At 41.9% G+C, this 25,459-nt stretch overlaps 1 protein-coding gene across 1 annotated transcript in view; it reads right to left on the bottom strand.

Annotated features, from left to right (window-relative positions):
* LAMB4 (laminin subunit beta 4) overlaps positions 1-25,459 on the bottom strand; it is a gene marked incomplete at its 3' end in the record, with an annotated part of 50,893 nt that overhangs the window by 3,253 nt on the left and 22,181 nt on the right. Inside the window, exons 16-33 of the mRNA XM_082279692.1 lie at positions 24,499-24,649; positions 23,427-23,558; positions 22,481-22,666; positions 21,180-21,301; positions 20,376-20,496; positions 19,266-19,443; positions 17,757-17,900; positions 17,295-17,526; positions 15,538-15,695; positions 13,789-14,013; positions 12,462-12,682; positions 11,192-11,288; positions 10,500-10,875; positions 9,976-10,136; positions 5,448-5,653; positions 4,368-4,571; positions 2,601-2,745; positions 571-775 (exon numbers count right to left, since the gene is read on the bottom strand). Coding sequence (XP_082135818.1) covers positions 571-775; positions 2,601-2,745; positions 4,368-4,571; positions 5,448-5,653; positions 9,976-10,136; positions 10,500-10,875; positions 11,192-11,288; positions 12,462-12,682; positions 13,789-14,013; positions 15,538-15,695; positions 17,295-17,526; positions 17,757-17,900; positions 19,266-19,443; positions 20,376-20,496; positions 21,180-21,301; positions 22,481-22,666; positions 23,427-23,558; positions 24,499-24,649 — 3,264 coding nt within the window. The remainder of the gene's footprint in view (positions 1-570; positions 776-2,600; positions 2,746-4,367; positions 4,572-5,447; positions 5,654-9,975; positions 10,137-10,499; positions 10,876-11,191; positions 11,289-12,461; positions 12,683-13,788; positions 14,014-15,537; positions 15,696-17,294; positions 17,527-17,756; positions 17,901-19,265; positions 19,444-20,375; positions 20,497-21,179; positions 21,302-22,480; positions 22,667-23,426; positions 23,559-24,498; positions 24,650-25,459) is intronic.

Genomic DNA, 25,459 nt, shown 5'->3' with positions numbered 1-25,459 from the left:
CATGGTGTGGTGAGCAAAACAAGAACATGTTTTGAATGCACCTATGCTGACATGCAGGAACGTTTCCTCAAGTCCAACAATCACCATTAAAATTGTGGTAAGTTGGTAAAGCAAAACCTCAGAAAAGAACTTTGTGTGGGAGCACCTGAGCTGCTGTTCTTAAGGTGAGGTTGGATGCTGCTGGCTGCTTGGTGGTACAGTGCTAGTAGGGAGGACTCAGGGGTGATCATGTTTTTTCAGTTATTGGTTCTTTCTCACCCTTCAAACCACCCAGTGAGCCAGATGTAATGCTCCACTAGGTCCAAGGTGGAATTAAGTAGCTGCTTTGGCCTCTCGGACTCAGCAGGCAGAGGAGCCAAGAGCTGTCAGGAGCTGCTTCCTTTCAGCATGTTGGCTCCTGCAGCCTGAGCAGCGATGGCTCCTTCCTGCTGGAGAGGCCCTGTGGAAAGGGCAAGGTGAAATCTCCATCTGAACTTTTTCTCCAGTGTTACTGGATACTGCCAGGGGTATGGAGCTGTTCTACTGCGCACAGTTCCACTCCAGTTGGCACATCAGTATGAGAATACTTACTCAGCTTCTTGTGCCTCCACCAGCAGTGTCTGAGCATCCTCCCTTTTTATGTTTCTCTTATTATTCAGTTTGGACTTCTCACAGTGATTCATAATGCTTTTGAGTTTGCTAAGCATGCCTGTGAGCTCTTGTGGAGTCAGGGGAAGGTTTATTTGCAGAACATAATTTGCCACCTTCTCAATGTCTTCTGGAGGTGCGCTCTCATCTGCAACAGAAACGGAGCTGAGAGTATCCTGAAGTAGCTCCTTCCTTCCAGTAAATGGTCATTATGGCTGCCTACCCTTTGAGTTACGTGGGAGAATAAAGCTGACAGGCACAGCAAGGGGGTAAGAGAATTATCTCCAACATTTTGTAATTTAATATTATGCTTCCAGGTACTGCTGTTAGTGTTGTCAGAACTGGCTAAAATGAGGATTTGAACCCACTTTGAACTGAGTTATTAAAATTCTGATGTAGGACAGAGCCTGTGGAGGGTTTTAAATCAGTGTCCAGCACAGCTAGATGTGTCAGAACCCATTTCTCCCTTGGCCCACAGATCAAAGAGGTGCTGGCTAGGCTGGGGTGTGAACGGAGCTTTTCAGGCTGGCCACTGGGTGTAATCCCTTCCCTGGAGTTGCCACAATATTGAGAAAGTGGTTCCTTCACTGGTTAATGAGAAAGGCTAAGCTGCAGAGGGAACCTGGGTCAGACTCAGATAGAATGGGAATTTACAATAGAAAAAAACCCATATTTTGACAATTCCCATTACAAATGAGCTTGTCCTAGCTCTTTGCTAAGAGGCAGAGGCATACACAGAGAAGTCAATGCCTTGTGAAGTCACTTCATCAGTTCTGTTTTCTGCTCATTTCCTTTTATAGACAAGACCTTGTGTGATAAAACAGTTGAGACATATTAAATGTTTGTGTTAATCTCCAGAGTAAGCCAGCAAGAATTAAACAGAAGACATTTAGTGTGCAAACAGTAGTGCATTCCTGAGAGCTATTTTCTGTAGAAATATGTTCATCCAGAATCACCATTCACATGAATGTTGAGTACAGCAGATTTAATATAAGTGTATGCTTCTCAGCTGTTCTGTTCTTAAACTTCAATTAACAAAACAAAGATTTGAAGAAATGCTTTTATAATTGTTAGTAAATGCTGTATGTGTACTAAGAAACATAAAAGAAGAGTAAAAGATGGAATTTTCTGTGGCTATCAAATAAAAATCTGAGACTCGTAAGGAATTAAATGGACCTAAACCTTCCAATTCAATAAAATAATGTAAATGTTTCTGAACAAAAGAAGTCCTCTGTCCTCTGCCCTCGCTCCCATTTGGATGTAGAGGCAGGAATGTCAAAAGACTGCCAATGTGCAATCCATAGAAATTTATGAGGTCGGCTACACTGAGGAGATTAAAGAAAATCCTGCCACATTTGAACTCTTTGATGTACATCTGGTAAAAAAATTTAGGATCTGTTTTGTATAGCATTTTTCTGCAATCGTGAGAGTGGAAAATTTTTAGCATATATACAGTTGTTTTGCTATTTATTTTTTATGAGAGCTGTGAAGTTCTACCAGAATCCTTTGATTTCTCGAGTTACAGCTTTATGGAGACGATGGAGCGGGATGTGTCCTAATTCCCACGCTCCCTATGGAGAGCCTCTATTTATGGGCCTGGAAGAAGGGGGTGGAATAACAATTTGAGGATGCATTGGACATGCCTGGCCATTATATATTGTATGAAATTATCTTAGTAGTCCTTTACTCAGATAAACCAGGAACAGAGGGAGTTACTTGCATGCTTCAAATGAAACACAGTAAAAAAGATGATAATCAGAATGTAACAGATACATCATAAAATTGGTACAAAGTACTGTCACCTGGGAGAAAGAAGCACTAGAAAAAAGGGATTGAAAAAGTTTGCACAGCTCAGGAGGTAGATGAGAAATTTCATGCATACACAGCAAGATCATCTTCTGGCTGTCTATTATGCTGTATTATGTTGGAATATATGTATAAAAATTGAGTCAAAAAGAACATTGCATATTTACCTAACAAGAAGTCTTTCACTTTTTGGATGAACTCCTTAGTGATCTCTCCATCAACTTCAATTTGATTCTTAGCCATCTCCAGTTGCCCATTAAATTGTGAGCCTTTCAGTTTGCTGTCTTCTGCTATTTTTCTCATGCTGTCAACCTGGAAATATTATTAGAAGCAGCAGTGCCATTTTCTGGAGGTTATCTATCATTGCTTCACAAGTTGAGCTCTGACAAAAATGTAATTTTGATCCAAGCCTCAGCTGGAATCACTTGATGTGGCTTTGAAAAGTTGTAGGAGACCCCTTTGGGGAACTCCAGAAGCTGCTACATCTTGGCCTTCATCTGGCCTCAGAAAAAGCCTAAATCAGGCATTTTTTCTCCCTGCAACCACTGCTACACCACAGCCCCTTCTGTTTCTAAAAAACAGTACTGACAGTTATTGCAGTACTGTAGCTTGTCAGTGATCAGATTCAGACCTAAGCAGATCTTACCAGCTTCAGACCTGATTACAGAAAACATAATTTCATTTGTCATTTCATACTGGGCTTGCTGTTAAAAAACACTTAAAGAGGACACAAGGAAGGTAGAGTTAAGGCTTGTCTTTAAAAGTTACATTTCACCATTAAATTAGTATTCTTGATAATTTAAATGAGAACTTTAGATTAATTATATATTTATATATATAATTATATATATATATAAAATTATATATTTTTATATATAATTAATTATAAAATTTTACTTTGATAGGGTCTTTGCCTTAAAGAATAGCCCAGGTACATCTGTGGTCTGCAGAGGGAAGAGATTTGGTCTTTTCCCAGGCAACAAGAAACATGCCGATGCTTTTATTTCTGAAATGTCTCAAAATAGTTCACCCATATTATCACGGAGCTGCCTGAGGCTGGTGCACACCAAAGGCGATGTCCCGGCAGCCTGGCTGGCGCTCCCCAGCTCGGCAGATGCCTTTGGCTGCCGTTGCTGCGTGTCCCTGGGCCCCAGGGCGGTGCCCCTGTTGCTAATTTCCACGCCTGCTGGCCGGGATGCAGTGTCGCGTGCATTTTAAAAAGAGGAAATGGATGCCCAGGCATCCTGCAGGGACAGGACAAAGCCACAGCAGAATGGAATTTCTGCTGGAAAATGTGTTTTGCCTATAACTGTAACAGGCATCATCTCTGACTGTTAATAAGAACAGACTCTTTACTGGCGTTTTGGGATTTGTCTGTTTTGTTTCCTTGGCATATGTTGCACTGGCCACACTTTGCTTGAATTATTTTTCACTGCTACTGTGCAGTACAGTCGACTAATTGATGCCCTCTTAAATATCACTTGGGGCAGAAAAGCTTCATCTTGAAATTATTTTCAAAAGCTATTTATTGGCAAACATAAGAGTAGTATGAAGTTGTATAGAGCTTAACACCATGCACAGCAGTAATCCCATTGCAATAAGCATGTCAGGCTACTGACAAATGGTGCCATTTGAATCTTTCCCAGTAAAAATACAGACAATACTAGCCTGAAACCACCAACTCCCATAGACACAGGGCACCATGACTTTTGAAATCTTGGCAGCTGTGAGGAGGAAGACCTAGATAAAGCCAGTCTCTTGGTGGGGCTGGCACCTGGTACTGAATCATGATAGGTCTATGATGTTGGCACAAAGTCCATCACTATGTCACTGCTCTTTGTCCTAAGAGCAGGTGAGTTTTTGTAGATTTGTGACCTCCCAAATCTCATCCTCCATCCATTTCACTGAACAAAGGCAGGTTTGATATACAGCACCTGATTCTCAGGTTCCTGTAGCTGAGTAGTCAAGTTATTTAGCAACACAGCAGTCTCCTCAGCTTTCCTGAAGGCCTCAGAGGAGAGAGGAAGAGCTCCACTGCAGTCTGGGCCACCACACTGCCTTAGTCTGTGACTGTCCTGGCACAAAGCTCCCCCACAGGCTGCTGTGGCACATGGCTGGTCTCCTGGCACACCACAGATCTGCAATAAGGAAGATGCTTATGTCAGGACTCCTCTGGGGGCCTGAGATACATTCCTGAGGGAAGGAAGATGTTTGACATCATATGAACATTGAATATAGGATGGGATTTTCCCTAAGACACAGCATCTGGTCTCTACAAAGAGGAGTATCACTGCCAGTTACAGGTCCCTCTCCCCTGATTTGAAGGATGCAATGGCAGCCCATGGCTCTGAGCATCCTTGCAGGAGCCATCTGTTAGGCTCCATGTGTTTCACTAAGACCCTTGCTTCACTCTTCTTTAACAAAAGGGCTGAAACCATTCCCTAACCATATAGAGCCCATGGGTCAATGGCTTCTTGTAATGGATCCAGGTAATCTCTAACAGAAAAAAGTGCCATGTCTAGCCCTCCATGTATTTTGACACAGATGTGGAACGTAAAGGCTTAGGTGGATGATCTCTTCCAGATTTGTCATGAATTGGTGCTATCAGGTATTCATTGCTGCCCTGCAAAAGAACAGAAATCCCCTTCTTTCCCATAGGTGACACAAAGGATATGTGAGCACTCCCCATCAACCCTAGGACAAAGTCATTCTGCTTGGTTTAAATTACTCATGGAGGAGGTTTGGGTTAATCTTTCTGAAATTACTCTGATGTCCTCTTGAGACTAGAGAGTGCTTAAACAGTTCCTTGTGCTGGGTCTGCCCTGGGAACAATGGCTTCCAGAAGGTTGGAAATAACTACAGCTGGGAAGTGCAGCTGTTTTTGATGTGACTACATGGCTGTGGCAAGGAAGTGCCATTTTCTAGAATTAAAAATGCATGTAAGCACCATTTAAAAATAAAACCTACTACAACATCAAAAAAAGAGACTTTTCTTTAGTTTTCACAGCGCCTACCTTTTCATTCAAGTTTTGGATGTCAGGGCTTTTGATCATTCTGAGCTGTTGCAGCACATTGCTTGCTTTTAAGACCTGATGGTCCAACATAGCGAGTGCATGATTCCTGGTGTACTCTGAGTATCTTACAACAGGGGTTGTCCCCCTGGTCTTCTGTTCTGCCAGCAATGATACTTCCAAGTGTTTCCTAATGTTGCTGACGGCCTCTGTACCAACAGAAATAGGGTTTAGTACCAACTGTATTTGGTTGCATTCAGTTTGTGCATTTACTTGAATTCTGGACAATTGGTGAGTGACAGGTGATTCACTGATGTTTGATTTGGGACAGCAGGGAAAGACAGGAACTGTCATTTCCTCAGCCAAGCTTTTTAATCCTTTTCTTATCCCGTTGCCAAATAGAAATAGTTATCTGTAGGAGCTTGGGTGGGTCGGACGGTTGGGATGGACAGAGACGAGAGATCTCTGAAGTCAGATCTTGGAACATGCAGTTTATTGCAAAGGGCGTGGGTACAGGGGCACTGCTTAGAGCTGCAGCTGGCAGCTCTGAGCAGGCCCAAGAGAGCAAGAGTGTAAAAGTAAGAGCAAGTAGGTAAGAGTGGAGTAAGAGTGAGTGAAGAGGAGGTAAGTAAGAGAGTAAGCGGGTAAGGGAGTAAGTAGAGTGGTCGTGAAGTCCTGGTTACGATACAATAAATCATCTTCTGTACTGAATATTCTAATTGTCACTAACCAATCTAATACAAGATACAAATCCTATAGCATTTACATACAGCCTATAAGAGTTCTTATATTGCCATAGAGTGTTACATCTTAACTCCTAAAAACTACTCTTTGGACCCCTTCTGCTGAGCTAGTAGGGTCTGCTCTGACCCTTGGACCTGCCTGCAAGCAGAGGGTATTGTTCAATCAAGAGGGGATTACCTTCAGTCGGCCATACCATTGTTTTCCAGTTGTTCAGTAACTAAGATTTGGTATCTCAAAGGTGGCCTTCATTTTGATGTCGCTTATAGTTTTCATATTCCCAAAATTTTTTGTCAGGCAATCATATTTATAAGGCTTTCCTGTTTCATCTTCCCCAACATCTCCCCCGTTCTGATGAACAACTAAGATATTAGACACAGTCCTACTCGTTATTTTTTGCACACACTGAAGTGTACAAGGTACTGCTACTAGAACTATAATTATTACTACTAGAATAATCAAGCCTATTTTACAGAGTTCCCTTAGCCAAGGTGCAAAGCTCCAACCATCAAACAAACTGTCTAGCCAAGACGGGTCATCTGTTGTAATGTGGTTAGCTAGGTCCCTTAGGTTTTGTAGCTGTTTGTGAATGGAAACAGAATAATCAGATAAGTTCATACAGCATAATCCTTCAAAATCTTCACAGCCATGCCCATGTGCTAATAAAAGATAATCAATGGCAGCTCTGTTTTGTAAAGTGACATGTTTGACAGCTTCTTCATCTGTCAGCAAGTCACTGATCATAGAAGAAATGGCACTTACTTCTTTACTGTGCCTAAAATTTCTAATTTTTGAAGGTCAAATTTATCAACTTTAAAATTATTAGTATAAGTTTGGTGTCTCGGGCTGGGAGTTGGAGAAATGTGATGATTGTCAGTTATCGATGCTCATAAAACCTGCTAAACTAGATGAAAATATGGTGAATCCTATGTCATCCATAGGGTGCCAAGGTGTTTGAGAAGCCAACAGAATAGACAAAAGTGTGAAGAAGATCCCATTATTTGCACTAACTGCTACTGAGCTGTATTTATCAGTAGCTCATGCATTGCTGCCATTGTCGATTTGATAAAAGCTTCTGACATTTACAATGTTTTGGAGTTTAGGCAGGAAAACAGTTTCTGCCAGTTGTCATGAAATGATCAGTTCCCTGATTGTGAGTCAGGAAAGCATCTGTCTTTTCTGTTCAGCATAGAACCCAAGAGTTAAGTGATCTGCTAGACTGAGACCAAAATTTAGATTACAGATGGGAATATATGAGGGCTTTTTTGTCTCTGGAAAATCCAGTTTCAGGACTGATGCATTAAAAAATGCACTTCCACGATAAGCTCGTAGGCCAGGCAAAAAATGCTTTCCAGCAACAGTTTTGTTTGGTTAGTAAAAGCTTTTCCTTAAGTAGGCTCAAAAGGGTTGGAGAATATTACATTTTTTGCAGATTAATAGCCCCCCAAAAGGATTCAGGCCTTTTGCAACACACATAATTTAAAGCTGCTACTGCTGCTGTTGAGGTTTCCTAGATCTCCAGGGAACCCAAATTTGTCCCCAAATTCCTAGACAGAAATATGTGCAGAGCCAGAAGTGATGTGTCAGCAATGAAAAAGCATTAGAGGTCTCTGATTAACATCTCTCTTTGTGCTGGTAACTGACTCAGCTACTAGTTGAAGTCAAAGACAAGACACTCAAGTCCTGTGTGCTTTGATTCAGGCTCTAAAGCCCTTGGCTGTGCTAAACATTGAAGCTGAACAATGTTTAGTTATCATGTGGAACCAGGGCTATTTATTTATCTTGTAATTCTTGGAAACAATATACAGTTTAAAGTTAGCTCCTAATACAAAATACCTGGCAAGAGGCTGCTGTAACTCTACATCTAAGCCAGAGACTTTTTTCTGTGCAACAATTCCATTGCAGGAATATTTCACAGTGGTTCAGCTCTGCATTAAGTGGCCTGAATGCATTTTCCACATTTGGTTTGTGATGGAGCTGCAGAGACTCCAAGTTCCTTTACATTAAACACAGTGTCTTAGCCCAGGCTTGATTCACAGCCTAGGAAGCTGCTCTCCCTGCATTACTGTACTGCAGCAGCTGCAAAGCCAGGGGGCCAAGGCTGGAGAGCCATAATTTAATGAGATCTCATAGACTGCAAACATTCTTCTAAGGACACTTGTGTCTTGGTTTTTCCAATGGTTTTAATTCATCATTAGATATTGATGTTTCCAGGTCAGCTAGCTGAATGTATGCATGTGAGGAAAATGCTGACTCCCAATCCTCTGCAAAGAGATGTAGGCAGGAGCTCATTCTTCACATGTGTCTGGGGCACAAGTGCCAGATGCACCCCAGATGGTGTATGTGACCATATCCTGCTCCACCCCAGCAAAAAAAAGGAAAAAGCAGACAGAACCCGTTAGAGGATGTGCTTCTGGTCCAAAATGAAGATGGAGAGAGGAGCTAGTCTCTCTCCTGGTATCAGAAAAGCTGGTTATCTTGAGGGAAATGTTATTTTTATGCTATTAGATGCTTGGTAGCAGAACCAGTGAATATTTGTGGCCCTGATATGAAATTCAGCTTAAATTCAAGGTCTTCCTGTCCCCACACTCCCATGTGCTTTTTATAGGGCTGTTTATCTGTCTCCAGAGGCCAAAAGATGAAGTGGGTTTGGAATGTGACCAGAGAGCACCATGGATGCTTCAGCTGTGCATCCACTGGCCTCCCTGGGATTTATTGTTTCTTTGTCTTTCTGCCTTTCTCAGTCTACACAAGGCTCAGTTGAATTGGGAAGCAGAGCCTGGGAGAGCTGTGCTGGCTGCTCACGCAGGGACCTGAGCTGAGGAGCTGCCCCAGGGGGCTGCCAAGTACAACAGGGCACGGGAGCCCTAAATCTTAGTTAATCCCTCTTTTCCCCTCTTCCATTCCCTCCACATCACATTTTGTTGACTTTTCCTTTTTTTTTTAAAATCTTATCTAGGCTGAGTTTTTCTTTCCTGAATGAAACACAGTGGAACTGTAAGTGGGAGTGCATTGCTTGTAGCTTGTGTGTTCTGTGGTGGGCACCCTATCTTCTGGGGGTTCATATCTTGGCAGTCATCTCTTTGGAGAGGATTCTGCTGACCATCTCCTGCCATTGTGGGTGGTCTAGCATCTGTTCAAGAGCCCTGCCTGGTACATCCCCATCTTTATCCAGAAACCAGTCTGGGACATCATCATTACAGCTATTAGGAGCTGATGGAGACTATATTTAGCTCAAGCACAGACGGTGTAATTCTTTCAAAAATGCCAAGGAGCTCTGTTCTGCTTTCACATTCTTTGATGATGGAGAGCTACTTCTGTATCACATAAAGTGAAGTATTTTCCCATGGGAACACTAAGAAGCTGCACTGTGACACTATGCTTTAATTAAACAAACCATTCCTGTACAAGATCCTTTAAGTATTCCTATGAGCAAGAGGAGTCAAATGTGGGGGGGAAATCCTTTGCTGTTCTACTGCATGGTCTGTGAGTCTGTACTGAGAAACTGGGTGACTTTTATATTATTATGTAAGCATTTGGATTCATGAGACTTCTGACTGATGTGACCCTGGCACATGCATCTGAAATTTGGGATGCTAGAAATCACAGCATTTTAAGATAAAAGAGAATTTGGAAAGTCAGTATAAAATGTTGTTAGTGTCAACGTTTTTGTGCTACCACAGGAAGCTAAAATCTAGGGATCTTTGAAATGTTGTATGGTTTAATGATGAGAAAGAATCCCAGAATTTCAGGGAAAATGTCCACCCATTTCAGTTCAATGCTGGCTTACCTTTGAAGTTCAAGTAATGAAAACTTTGATGCAGATGTATTTTCTGTTGTAGAAGTTCAAACACTAGGTCAGCTTCTTTTCCAATATCTTCTATGTTCTTGTTAAGGTCAGGAAACTCATGGGGCAAACTGTGAAGGGGATCCATCTGTGCAACTTTTTGTCTGAAGGGGAAAATACAAGTATGCAGAAGTCAGACTAGATTGTTCTTAAACTAGAACTGAGTTGCACAATATTTTAGAGGGCAAGAGATACATTTATAAATAAGCAGAAACATTTAATTGTAATGGCTTATTTAGAAGACCCTTAGTATGAACTGGAAAATTCCAGCATTTAACTATGTCTGTATGGGTTAGGCATGTATTAAGGATTATTTTGTTCACAGGTCTACTGAAAACAGTGACTTAGTAGTCCAGCATCTGTGTGCTGATCAGAAGTGGGACTTGATGTGTAGGGAAAGCTGGTGGAGTCTGGGGGAAGACAGTTTCTCAGCCAAGGGATTTTTTCAGGAGCAGCCTAGCCCTTACTGAAGGTAGCCCTGAAAATCCCTGATGCCTGAAAGGGCCTCCAGTGAAAGGACAGGATGTTTCAAAATTTGTTCAGTTTCAGAAATGGCATCTTCAAAGGCTTTGAAGCGCATGTCACAGCTGGGCATTCGTCCTCCTTTATCTTCCAACTTTGCTGCAAACCTCATTAACCCCTGCACAGTCTGAGCAAGGGCAGCAATTTCAGTGTCCCACTGATCAAAACAAAGATGACACTGACGGCAGGAGGGAAAGTCCTTCTCAAAGCCGCGGCCGCACTGGTCGCAGAGCCGGCCAGTGACGCCAGCACGGCAGTTACACGCGCCGGTGGCTTTGTCGCACGTGGGATGGCGGGTCCCATCCAGGTTACATTCACATGCTGCAAGAAAGGAACACAGGTTACATCCAGTTTTTCCCTTTCTGTGGGATTAATGCTTGCAAAAGGTGCATTTCAAGGTAATAAAAGCAAACCAGTGTTTGAGTTAGAGCAAGTTGGGCTGCACAGTAATGGCTCTTCTTCATCTCTGACTTCCATCTTAACCATTGAAATAACAATATAGATAATATAGATGTCCATCTCATATACACAGGTATATGAAAGGCTGTTTCTCTACATGTATGCCCTGTGAATATAAAAGATAAGCATTTATGCTGAGGCAGTTTCTAATCCAATTGTCCCACTTAATAATACTTACAAGCACAATGCATCTGGGGATTGCCAAAGTAGTTTTCCTCACATTCATTACAGCATCTTCCACTGTAACCTGGCTTACATGGACACTGGCCTGTAACCTGTAAAGACAGTTAGAACTGAATAACTTCCAGCAGAGCCATAGGGCTGGATATACATTATTTCAGCTGTACAAGGACTGCAGCAACACTGCTTGCCCACAGTCTTTGAACACCATGGTTTATACAGTATTGGCTCAACTTTCCTGTCTTCCTCCTGAAGGTTCTGAAAACAAAATGCAGTCTGAGAAATGGCTTTACTTTACTAATGTCAGAGATTTTGTATGATCCAATCTACTGATGCCCTTTGAGAACTCATCCTTTGACTGTCATCTGAGAGGATTCTTTTTCTTTGCAAAACAGACTAATTTTTTATTTTTGCTGGATCAAAGTACTCATCTGAACATTTCAACTTTAAACTACACGATATATCAATTGTAACTGAAAACCTCGAAGGTGTATCATGCACATTGCCCTAGAAAAATTATTTTGTAATTCAGCTGTTAAATTAAACTGCAGGGAATGATGACTTTGATAACTGCTAGTAGTTCTTTGAGGTCAAGAACTAAGTTTGCTATAAAAAATAATAAATCTACTAAATAAACTGGAACAAGCTGAGAGCATATTGAAAGAAAAATGTGCAAACACATCAGCAAGACCTTAGGATAAGCTCCTGGTGCTCTGAAGTCAATAGCAAAATTGCTGTTGACTCCATGGGATCACAATTTCACCTCTGCATTCTGAAACACTGTTTAATTTTTTCTACATTCCAATCCTAAAATGTGCACAGGAATTAAAGATGAGAAAAGGTACTCTAGTAGTCTGCTAGATGAGGCATGATTAATGTAATGGCCACAGCTGCTACTTTATGAAAATAAACACTTTAAAAATACTCATAAGACTCTGGGGTCCAAGCTTGGATTTTTTTCTTCCCTAGATCCATATTTATGAGGCAGTTTTTTCCTATGTGACATCTTTTTACAAAGTATTTCTAAGATCCACTTGACAAAGAAACAACAGGCAAAGAGAAATTGCTTACCAGCAAAGCCACATTATCAGAACAGCACTTTTGATTTAATGACTCACAGTGTGATTGCACCAACTACAAACTTTCAAAGAATTTTTTGTTTTCAGGGAGTATGACAAAAAAACAATCCTCATTAATAAGAGGGTCCCCACTTTGTCATGTCAAAACACCAGCACCCTGGTTCCTGGAAAGCAGAGTAATTTTCTTGCCTGGTTGCACTGGTTGCTTTGGGAATTTTTTGGATCACAGTCACAGGTCTGACATCCTTTTCCGCTAGCCAGGTCCCAGTAGCCAGAGGCACACTGGTCACATGTGGCACCCAGCACATTGGGCAGGCAAGGACAAGCTCCTGTGGCTGGGTCGCACAGGCAGGCTGCATTCCCCCCTGGGCACATGGCAGGGTGAACACCTGCCAGATTGCACGTGCACCCTGGAAAAAGAAGGACAGTTACTACAGCAGACAGTAATACAGACAGCTGGTGGACAGTCAGAGCTGGATATAAAGCCCATGCCGTAGGTTTGTTTCTAGTGACCTCGAGCACGTTTACTCCAATACACATTACCTATCTTTCTATAATGGCTTATATATGGCTTTGAGAAAACTTACTGTGAATGTTCAACACTTTTAATACAGGCACAAAAAATGAAGGCTCAGTGAATTTTGAATCTTACTAGAATGCAATGTTAAATATGTTGAGTAAGGATAAGTTGATTTACAGTAGGCATTATCCAGTGTGGGAATCCCCAGTAAGCCAGGTAAGTTAAAAAGCCTTCCTTGTGAGGAGCCAGAAGTTCTTGCTTAACCATTTCTAACAGACATCTTCCAAGAATGAACAAGGGATGGGCTTGGACTATATTTTAGAGATTCCCAGAAAAACAGTTTCTTGACTACACTTATGATTATCTTGGCCATAGAAATTAAATCCTCGATCAGGCCCATTTCTGAAAATGATTATTGAGAAAAATTGGGAAGAAGCTTGTGCCTTGCTTTTCCTTACCCTCCTGCCGTTCTGTTCAAAGTGCTGAGTTATTGATGAGTCCTCATGGAATTTATTAAATTGCCTTAACACTCTCACTCTAGCCACTTAATGAAAACAACTGGTAAGGCAGGAAGTTCAGCAAGGGATCATCTGGTTAACTGAGCATTGCTTAGTTGGCATCAGCCAATGATGTGGATAAACAATTATCTTTGATTCCTTTACTTTTGATTCCTTCCTGAATAAGCTGAATGAACATTTATTTTTCTAACAGTGAGTACGGCCTTCATTTCACAAATGAGTATTCTCTAGGAGTGATATTTAGTATGAGATTTAGTGAGACTTGGATTACAAAGAATTTAATAGATGTCATATTATTTGTATCGCTGATATATTTATATTTGGTAATTAGAAAAATATATTTGTGATTCTTATATTTTGCTCTATTCATCTGCTTTAGTTTTGCTCTCCCTCCAAGGTCTAGCCTCTCCTTATAGCCTATTTTTGTTAAAAAATTTCTTGGTAGTAAAACACAGTTGCAGTGCTGTTACTTACTTACTTTGACAGTTTTGATTGAGGGCTGAGCCAAAGTAACCTGGTTTGCAGAACTGGCAGTTTGCACCATGGGTGTTGTGTAAACACTTGGTGCATTCCCCGGTGACCCTGTTACAGGACTCTGGGTCTGTCAAATCAATGTTGTTGTTGCAGGGACATGGTGCACAGTCAAGCCCAGGGCTGCTTGGGTTTTTGTAGAACCCACTAGGACACTCATCACACTGATTGCCTGTCAGAGGAAGGTAAAAATAATTGCTGGCTGATGGCAATTCAAGTGAAACATGTAATTTCCAGTAATATTGTTAAAAGGTTCAGACTGTCTGTTCAAATGCACATTTCCAACGGAAATATCCACCTGTTTGAGACCATTGCCCTTTAATCCTCTGATCAGTTTAAATTATATCTTCCTCACTGAAACCTGATGGAAATGCACCTTCCTCATCCCAAGATGTTTATACCAAGGAAGTCCTTTCAGCAAGAGCAAATAGATGCCCCCTCACACAACACCTCCAAACATCTTTTTTCATTGAAGTCCATTCAATGGCAGTAGTCAGGGTTGACCATATTTGCAGGATTTTCGTTGGCCCTTCACTCCAACAGCAGCATTGGAGGGTGGGGAGTGCCCAGGAGTTCAGATGAACTCTGAAATGCTCTGTCCTTGTTTGCTGGCGTTACAACTATTTCTGCATTTCATCCCAATGCCTGCTCTGATTTGGGTGCTACCTCTGCATCTCAAAAACCTTTTTTGTTCAGGCTGGTGTTCCTGGAACCACACCCACTGGTTCATCCTCAGCCAAGGACTCTGTTCCTTCACTGTGCTCCTCAGGACCCAGAGCCTTTCTCAATCTCTGAGAAAGTGAGAGCACTGCCACAAAGGTGACCAAGTCTTGCTGGAAAGGAGCAGGAGGAATAAAGTCCAAAACTGAGGAGTGCAGTGATTTGTGAGGACTGAAGTCCCCTGGGTGAGTACCAACAAGAATAATTTTGGGCCTATGACAATTACTCAAGCAAAACCACTCTTGACTTAAAATGGAACCTTGCCTAAGTAAAGATGACAGCATTGGTTTAATTTTCAGCAGTGCTTCCCATTAAGCTTTGGTCCCATCACAGGAGATCTTTCTAATGCCCAGGGGAAGGGAAATATCTTCAGCTTTCACTTCAGCAATTCAAGCTAAGTCAACAAGATCTTAGGAAATGAGGAATCAGTTTGCTGCAAAAATATCTGCATTTGAGACAGCTGAGAATAGAAATCTCATTTCTAAAGTGACCATTTGAACCATGAAGCAGTCACTTTTATGCATAAATGTCAAAGAGTTTCCTCTACATGGAGAAAGACTTTCTCTGATTAGGAAATCTTATCAGCTCTTTTTGATGCCCTATTCTTTCCCATTTGGGCTTTCAATGCTTCTTTTTCAGAGGTGATGAGCAACTGCAGTTCTCCCCGCACTCCCCACCAGATGAATGGAGTGCCCCTGGAGAGGAGATTTCTGGAGAGTGACATCAGAATAATTAATGTCTTCACTGTATCCACATAGGTGAATCCCTTTTTAAAACACTAACTGCACAATTCCATTCTTCTTAGTCAGAACTTACCCACATAATTTCACTAAACCTGAGTGCTAACTCTTCTTAGCTGTTTTTTTACCATTACCTCACTTGTCATTTCTGAACATATGACAGATGGAGGATGATCATTTTTTCCTCTTATGTTAATTTTAGTAGTATCAAAACCAGTCCTTACTTTGCTTCATACCTGAATATCCCTTGAGACAATTACAGACTAGCTGTGCAGACTGGGAGTCCTGGTAACAGGAATGTGCAAAATACCTATTGCTTGTAGGTTCCCCTGGGCACATGCATGGGCGGCAGGGTTCTCCATCCAGAGGATTTCCATAATAGCCATCCATGCACCTGCCAAAGCAGTCAACACAAAGCAGGACAAATTGTCAAGTGCTCCATGCAGGTGAATCAATTTATATGTATATATTTAAATTAATATTCCAGATCATTGTAATGCTATCTCCATCAATTGGTATACATATATCAAGCTTCAAAGGTGTTCTAAAATGGAAAATCAGAGCTTCATTCTCAAAATCTGGAGCAAAAAGAAAAAGACACATTTTCCTTTCAAGGAGTGTTTGGGAAGATTTTCACCTACTCTGGAACAATTTTAATCTAAATGATTATGATATGGTATATCACACACGTTCTGTGTAGGCAACTAAAACCTGCCATGTAAATATTCTGTATATTTGCCTATCAGCACATATATTCATCTATTTCTATACAGACATACACAGAGTGGTTGGCATGACATTAGAAAATGCTGGCACAGGCAAAAAAAGCAATGATTCATAACGAGCACTCAGAGAATACTGCATATTTTAGATGGAACATATGTATTGAGCCATGCTCTGTTTGACATGTTCTGCAAACCTGGGGAAATGGCTCTTTTGAGGTGCTGGTGGCTGTGCTGTTACCTGGACTGGTGGGAGACTTTCAAGGCTCCCTGGGGGCTCAGCCACCCTTCCTACCACCGCTGTTTCCGCATCCCAACCCCCTGTGGTTCTGCAGCTGTGGCAACAGCAACACAGTGGCTTCTGAAGCATCCTCAGTCTTTGATCTGCTTTACTATGGCAAATGCGAACACAGTTCTCCATATGTATACAGGCAAGGCTAAAAGACTTGGCTATCTAATTATCCTCCCCCTGGGGTCTGGAGATCCTGCAGAGCCACAGGGCAACAAGTGTTTCAGTCTCCCATTTTTAATCTGTTTGCCGTCTACAAGTACAACAGCCAAAGACTGTACTGTCTAAAAGCACCGCAGGAAAAGCTCAACAAGTTTCATGGGGAAATCCTCTTGAAAGTGAATGACAGGTACAATACAGCCAAACTAAACTAAACAAACTTAATTTTGATGTCCATGTTGAACTGTGATACTGCTTCCAGTGTGCAGAATAAAAAATAGGAGCAGTGTTCTGAATGGAGCTGGAACCTGTGGGTAAAGTCATTTGCTGCTGATATGGAACTAATACGACCAGCAAACAGGGCATGTTTACTTATGTTCCTTAGAGGTAATTGCAGGTATTAAAATGAGTATTCAGCACGAGGTTAGCCTCTTGATTAACCTCGTGCTGAATTTTAAATTTGAAAGCTGGCAATTTGAAAGCTGGCAGGAGTCAGTTTATCCCACATGCAGCACTTTGTGTGTGTCTCCAAGCATATGGTGTCATGGCCTCCGTGTCTCAAATGCCTTCTTGTAGGGAGCCCACTGCAATGCTGAGTGCATGCCCTACCTGCAGTCCACCCACAGGCATTGCATGCACACTCCCACATGCATTTGCCAAAGAAATAGGTACCTGACATTCAGTAGCCAGGCTCAGTTTCATCCTGGTTTGGGTACATGTTTCCTGTTAAGGTCATCAATGCATTTGTAGACCCCCAGCTATACAGGCATTTTGGAGAGCACCAGTGTCTGGGGGAGCTTTGCAGCACTGCCCATCAACTGACCTTTCACAGTGGCTTCCAGCTGTAAACCCATGGCAGTTGAGGCACACTCCAGTCAGAGGGTCGCACAGCTCCGCATGGCCATTACAAGGGCAAGGACGGCAGTGGGGGAATCCAAAGTACCCAGCCAGGCAGCGGCTGCAGTGCTGGCCATCCACCTCCCGGCGGCAGGAGCACTGCCCCGTCACCTGGTCGCACAGTGTGCTCAGTGAGCCTTGCGGGTGGCACTCGCACGCTGGAAAACACCAAAAGCAAAGCTGTGTCCTTAAAGTATTCCTGCCAAGCCATCCCATTGCTGACGCTGATCAAAGGCAGCCAGGCAGCAGGGATGGAAAATCTGTTATTTGTGGAAACATTTTTTATATTGCTTCACACATAATCTGGGATTCAAAGCCCTAAAAATTGAGGTATGGGTGAAGAGCCAGCTAGTGGTACTGGTAGTGGTGCTGGCTGCTGAGCACTCACCGTAGCAGCCATGGAAGCCAAAGCCGTAGCTGCCTGCAGAGCAGGTGTCACAGCAGCGTCCCACGACGTTGGCTTTGCACTGACACTGGCCCCCCAGTTTACTACAGTTGGCATTCAGCGACCCTTGGGCATTGCACTTACATGCTGGCAAGGGGAAAGAAAATCAAAACAGGTTTGGGTGTCAAGGAGTGTTACTGCTTTCATCAGCTTGCAGGTTTCACACTTTGAAATAGGTAGGAAAGAGCTTGATTATTCTTATCAGGGGTTCACTAACCTGATGATGGCCATAGTTTAGATCATTTCATGGTGTAGCATCAATGGTGATGGTATATCAGACACCAGCACAAGTCTTGGTGTTGGAGTTGCCACATTGAAGGCACTGCCTTCAGCAGGCATTTAGGGTAGGACAAAAAGGGAGTAGCAAAGTGTAGATCCAAATGGAGATATCCTGAAGTCTAGAAATGTTTGCTACAAATCTGCATCTAGCTGGAGCATGGGACATAATCTGCAATCTTGTACTTAGTCTGCATCTGTATACTATTTGTCTCTTTCTGGACACTTTGGACTAACTTGTTGAGTGAAGATGCTCTGCTAACTCACAGAGGATGTTTTCCCAGAATGCTCTGGAAAGCACTAAAAAACCAAAGTGCTGCATTTCACTGGGGGAATCTCATCACTTCAGGAATTAGGCTAATGGGGAGTTAGCACAGCCCAAGCCTAAATGAGGGGTATACTGGTTGCACAGCCATGACCTCATCATCTGATACTAGAGTGAGGCATCAGTCCTTCTAAAAATCACCCAATCCAAGTAGATTCTATCTCTTTGGAGGCATTGCTGCATGGCTCCCTGAAAGGAGCAGGCCACCAAAGTTGTCCGGAAAGGCCCCTCCTGTTACTGGAAGTGCAGAGAAGCTCCATTTCTCTGGGCCAAATACCTGGGAAGTTCTGTGAGCCACTGAGCTCAGCTAATCTTTCCATGGTGGGTCCAGGAGGCTGCCTAGGAACTTCAAACCCCACCTGCCATTGCCTTCTTGTTGGAACATCATCAAGGTTTTCTTGATGAATCTCTTCCAGTATATTGACTTATGTGCCATCATGCCTGGAATCTTACTAAGGCATCCAGCTGGCTTACATCATCTAGAGAGAGGGCTTAGAAACTTCTCTGTCATTTTGCAGCAGCCAGAAAAGTAGGAAAGTTACTCCCTTGGCCATATGGTAAAGGCATCTGATTCAAATGCTCTTCAGAAGACACAAAATCACTGCCATGGTCCCTGACATGCTGCTCCATGAAGCCCCTCAGGAGTGATCAACTCGGAGATTCATGCCACCAAGAGGTGTTTGTAGCACACATAGGATTCAGTGGGATGTACTCTGTGCATCCATGGATACCATGTGCTGACCAGGTTCACTTCTACTGCAGGCTGAGAGCTCTACAATCAACATATCCTACAAACTCAAGGGAAACCCAGCAACTGCCTAGCAGAGCTGCCTGTGCAGGCTGGTCCTTACCGACGGCGCCGTTGTGAATTCGGGCTGACAAGCTCACTATGAGCCGCGCGCACGCTTCGGGCAGGACGTGAGGCCCAACTTCAGATGCAATTTCAATACAGTGATACTTCTGGTACTCATCTAAATCCTTTTCACTGCATAAATTCTCCACAGAGCTGATTCTGGGAATAAGTCCAAGCTTTGTCATTAAGAGAGAAAAAAAAATATTTTTGCTTAGATATATTGAAAACCAGAATTTCCCACATTCTCTTAATGTGCTTTCTATTGCAACAACAGAGGCCTGGAGCACTGGGTTTCCAAATCTGCAGCTGTGCCATTCTGTCATCTAAATTCACATTTATTCTGAAGGTCTAGACATTCCCTGAGTTCTTCAAATAAGAGAGACTGTGTTTAAAAAAATAAAATTATAATAAGACCTCAGATATGTGCTCAGAACTGGTCTTGCTGTGCTGGGTTAGTGACTCCAAAAGCAGCATCTGGCCAAAATTTTTACTTGTATTACTACGATAGAGAAAAATCAGCTGAAGGTTCTATGTCCAAGTATAGCCAGCCCTTGTCAGGTCCAGTTCTACAGCAATAATTAGAGAAATAGACTTAAAAATATTTTTCTCAAGAGAAGGACCTAAAATTAACACCCAGTTCCTGACTTGATGGAAACTTGGGAAGTATCTGGACCTGATTCCCAGAAAGTACACGACTAATTTTACTTTTCCATGTCATCTTTAATAATAATACCCATGATCCCTACAAATTAGAGAGATTTTGAAAAACCAAGTGATGAGGAGCTGCACAAATTTATATCCATAGCTACAGCATCTTGTCAGCATATATGGGCTATATTCATAATCAATGAGCAACAGATAGAGGTACATACTCTGACTATCAACATGTGCAACAAGTATGGCTTGATGTATTGCTCCACGAAAATTAAACCAGATACAATTCTGCCTTTCCATACAAAAATATGCAAACAGTGCCAACAGAGAGAAGCAGAACCTGAACTTCTATTAAAACACACTATAAATTATTTTAAAATACTTCTAAATAGTCTGTAAAAAAAATCACTGTGTATAAATACAACCTCAAGGGACTTGTGACAGAACTACTCACTGAGTCAATCAAGATGAATGATTTTGCCTTTTTGTCAGAGGCAGAGAGCTGAGAAAAATACACATCCACAAAATATTCCGTTCCCGGCTCCAGGCAGACTGGAGTTTGCAGAAGTGCAATCCTGTTTTGCAGAAATTAAGTACAGTTATAGCCAGGAGTCTGGACAAGGCAAGTTTACTGGGTGTTGTGAGCTCTCCCTTTCCTCTGTGCCTGCAAACTAAAGCCTGCAGCCTGGAGCAAGCCCTGCTGCTGTGAGGAGCACACCCAGCCCCACGCTTGCAGGCTTCGGGAAAGCTGCTGGACTTCTGCTGGATAATTCACCAAGCGTAATTTAAACCTGGGGAGATTAAACTGAAAATGGCAAAGGGGTTTGCAATTCACTGTTCATATTCATCCTCTCCTGTCCCTCTTTAATCAAGACATTGGTCACATCCTCTTAACTTCTCTCTATTCCTTACACAGGTCCAAGCTGAAAAGCTGGTTTTGAAAATAGGCTAGGACAGTGGCTTTAAGTCAATGTTTTCTTTCTGTACTGAAGTAGCTGCAGTTGGATCTTCACCAGAGCAACAACCAGCACCAGCTGGATCTCAGGCTGCTCTCCTGGGTTTGGCAAACCTTTGCCAGACTGAGGAGTGGGGCATCAGACTTCCTTAGAGCCTACGTAGTATTGTGGTATGCCAGCTACAGAAAAGGCCACACATGTGTTTCTGATCCCACTCTCCCACACATGTGTTGCTCTGCAATGCTTCAGTAAACGATTTGTACACAGAAGATCTACAGGCAAAAAGACAGGAACAGTCAGACCTCTTTGTAGCTGGGAGAGGTAACTTGTGTGGCTCCGGTGAAAGGACCTTGTTTTTGCAGCGTTGACCTGACAAGATACCAGCAGGCTGGATGGCAACACTTGCAAGCCAGTCTTCCAAGAACTATAAACGAAAGACAAAAATTATGGTAATATTTTGTATCTGAAAAACCTGCTTTCTCTTTGCAATGGTTAATGAAAGCCATCTGAATGATTGCACACTGCAGCGACAAAACAGATTTTATTCTTTACAGCACTGAAAAACAATGTCACTTGTGAAAAATTTATTGTATTTGCAATAGCTAATGAAAAGAAGAGACGGAAATGGGACCTCAGCTGGTTCAAATGGAAACAGCTCTGTTAGAGTCATTGGAGTTGTTTCTTTTCTTAGCACAGTGTTATTCTGGAGATACCCTTCATTAGCTGCCTTCTCACACATCTAATAAGAAACAATAAACATAAAAGACTTTGTAACGAATGTATTTAAAACTCAACTCTTCAATCCTTAGTCAGAAAAAGCTACCTCAAACCAGCCCACTGAAAAATTGTTCTCATGTTTTAAGAAACTGGGAGATTTTTTTACCTTAGAGTGACAGTCAGAGAACAGAATACAATAGCAGGAAAATCTTGAGTTGTGGGACTGTCCCAGAGAATTGCAAAAGAATAAGGCGTATACAAAAGCTGGTACCAATAAAACGCTTGTGGTTTTGAAGACATGGGTGAGGACCTGAGTTTAACCAAATTTGGATTAACAGATTTCCCTAGACATGTCTTCATCATTGAGAAATCTTCTCCAGGCAAAAAATAGTAATTTGGCTATTTTCCTACAATTTTCACACATCTCAGAGTCCAGCTGGAACAACTGGGAAGCTGGATACCTGCAAAAGGCCTGGATAAATATCTATGCAGATCACTCCTGCCTGTGCCCATTTTACTGCCCAAAAAATCCCAGCTAAGAATACAGAATGCTTATCTAAAAGGAACTGCATTTTTCATGTGTTTGATTTGTGAGTAAAAGTATAGTCCAAGTATTGGTGCCAAAAGAGAAACATTCAGAAGATGAAATCTTGGCTGATGCTTAGAAAACAGTTGTAGTGCTGATTTTTCATATTTGAGTGGAAAGGGTTAAGGGGGTCAGTGGAGGGCATATTACTTGGTTGGCAAGGCAACTTGCTACTGGGTGAAAAGGCAAGCAATTTTAATTCTAAATATAAAGAATAGAACAAGTTTCTCATCCTATTATTGACAAAATAGACCCTGCATCTATCACAACATCACAAGACACGCAAGACATCACAAGTACCTCAGGCTCATAACGAATTGTGATATCAAAGTCCATAGCAAAGGGAACATTGTTGATGGCAAATCTCAGCCCAGCTCCACTGGGAACACGGGCGAAGCCATGTCCTGTCCATGTGACAGCTCGAGCAGCGCTGGGCTGCCGGAACACCACTTCTGAAACCGAGTCCTGTCCAAACTGCATCGCACCCTGCAAAGACACATTGACATTTCCATCAAGACACAGAGCAAAATTACAAAAAAAAACAAACTCAGAAAAAAGAAAAGAAATACTTTTGCCACACTGTTTACTTATTTTAGCCATCAGTCTCATTTTCTGAACAAGCTCAAAATTGACAATCTAAGAACTCTCCCAAAGACAGGATGTTTAGGGTCACATGTAAAGAAAAGCTTCCCACAAGTTTGCAGTAACAGCAATAAGAGGGACTAGAATAATCCACTCACCTCTGAATATTTGGCATCTCCAAACATTCACGTTGCAAACCATAAACAGAATAAGCCTGATTTCATACCTGGCTGGCCATTTCATTATAAACTGGATACATAAATATCAATACTTAAAATGGCTGCATTTAAGTGCTAATGTCTTGGTAGACTTGTTGGAAATGTCTTGCAACCAAAAAAAAAAAAAAAGACCAAAAAAAACCCCCAAAAACTTTACCTTCCATAAGGATTTTTCTCTTCCAAAAATTCATGGAACCTGAGTCTACAATGGCACTGGACATAGCAGAGCAAACCTGTCAGTGTGAATAATAAAATGTCCAACCCAACAATTTTTTTCTTTTCAATATTTTTTATTCTTTTTTATTCTTTTATGATTTAATTTGTGTCAGGATTGTAATGTCTAGGACTGTGATTCCCATGTGCGCAGGCATTTCCTTGCCCTTTGTTACAAAATAAAATTTTATTATTTGGTGTAAACTTAAGTAACTACTCAAGTACTAATTTACCTGTTCTAGTCCAGATTTTCTTACAGTTCGTTTCTTGTTCCTGTTTAACACGATCTTTCCATTTTCAATCATGAACTCATAGCCTTTCTTCTGGAAATAGATGTCACACCTTGGAAGAGTGCTTGGCTGAACCTATGAAGTAATAAAAAAGGAGCAGCACTGTCTCAACAACACTGAAGGGGGGTAAGCAACTAAATGAAAATCCTCATTCTTAAAACAAGCTCTATTCTCTGCTGGGTGAAACTCTAAACTATGGCCCAGCAGCTGTTGGAAATCTTTTCCCCTGACTGCCTTAAAATTAACTTGCACTTTTCCCTCATAAGCTATGTCCCAGACATCCGTTTTCCATTTAATTATTGGACTGTAGGATGAATACTGGTTGTGATTATAGCTAAATATTTGTGGATGCGACCTGCAAATAAACAGTTTTTATTATTTCTTATCTATAGTTTCTCTACAACATGCCAGAGAAAAAATATTAGTAAAAGCATAGACAGAGGAAGGTATGCATTCCAGGCTTGTACTCAGCATGGGGAACAACTACCCCCATGTTGAAGGGGGGAAAAAAAAGTAATTAATTTTTCTAAAAACATTACAGATGGATGCCAAATTCTTGAGGAAATTGGGCTACAATCAATGCCTTTATATAAGGCAGCAGGAATTAGTCCAGTGGAGCAGAGAGTAATTTGATTCTTCCCTTGATGGAGATTCCCAGAAATAGAACATTTCATGAGAGCTATTGGCAACTCAAACACTTTCCTCTAATTTAAATAATTAAATTAATTTCTCTAATTCATGCTAGTCCAGCCTGCACTTAAGAAGCAGCAAGGGCAGCTTTGCAGGTCATACCACGCTAGATTGACTGTCCCTTTTTAACAGACACAGTTATGGGATAGTCATGTCCATGAAAAACTAAGACAAACTGACGATGGTCAAGGGACTTGCTTTGCATTCTCCTGCTAAAGAGCTGCTCCAGCTGCTCCCTGAGCAAGGGCTCTTCTCAGCCTCAGCTCCTGTGTCACTACCACAATGATCCCCTCTCAGTACAACACCTAAAAAGCCAAATACCTACCAAGGGTGCAGAGCCAGAAAGGGGCTTTGCATGCTCAGCTTCATAAATATAATAATCCAGGGGTAGAAAGAAGTATCCTGGAGCTGGCTCGTTGCACTGGCGGCTCACAATGTTGGGCAGACACTCGCACTGACCATCCTTTGGTGAGCACCTATGGGAGGAGGTGGTAAAGGGAGGACATCAGTGTGGCACAGCGGGGTCCTCACAGCATGAAGGCAGCTCCAACCCACCCTTGTTCCACCTTTGCTTAATCTCATTGCTGGATTGCCTCCATTACTAAACTTCTTCCTATCACCCACCTCCTCTGTTTCTGATGCTGGATTTATTCAATGCCACTTTTCCATGACTTCAGAGTCCATGACTTGCTCTATCTTTGTCTGTTGCGTACCTGAAGCACTGATCCTTTTGTTTCCTGAGCATCTGTTACTGTATTCCTGTATCATTTATCTTTTTCTATAAGAGTCATTGTATCACGATTCTTAATAATCTGTCACCCACAAATATCAAGGCAAGACATGAGATCAGAAGGACCTTTGATGTGGTATGGAATGTTTTCATATACTTACACTCATATTTAACACACCAGGTGATTTACCTGCTCACAAAGAGCTGCTCTACAGCATGGGACTGTGTGCTCCTATGTCTGAAGTCTAACAGCAGTAGTGAAGATCCCTGCCCAACAGATTTCCAAAGGAGCCCAACTGAAACCGATCTTGCTTCTAAAATTATACATTTTAAATAGGAGCTAGAAAAAAAAATTCTCACATTTAAGGTAGATGTAGGAAGCTAAGTTAAAAATGACACCTCTAACTTCTAATTTCTAATAATATTAGCGTCTCTGGTTCTCTCAAGGCATACATTTTGTATTTTATATTAAACACATCTTGGCTCAACCTGATCCAAAGTTGGCTTCAAATGAAATAGTTAAATCCCCATATCACAAATAAATTTCCAAAATCTC

This window comes from Coloeus monedula (genome assembly GCF_965178545.1).
Source record: "Coloeus monedula genome assembly, chromosome: 4".
Lineage (NCBI taxonomy): Eukaryota > Metazoa > Chordata > Aves > Passeriformes > Corvidae > Coloeus > Coloeus monedula.
This window is presented reverse-complemented; position numbering and strand designations above follow the sequence as displayed.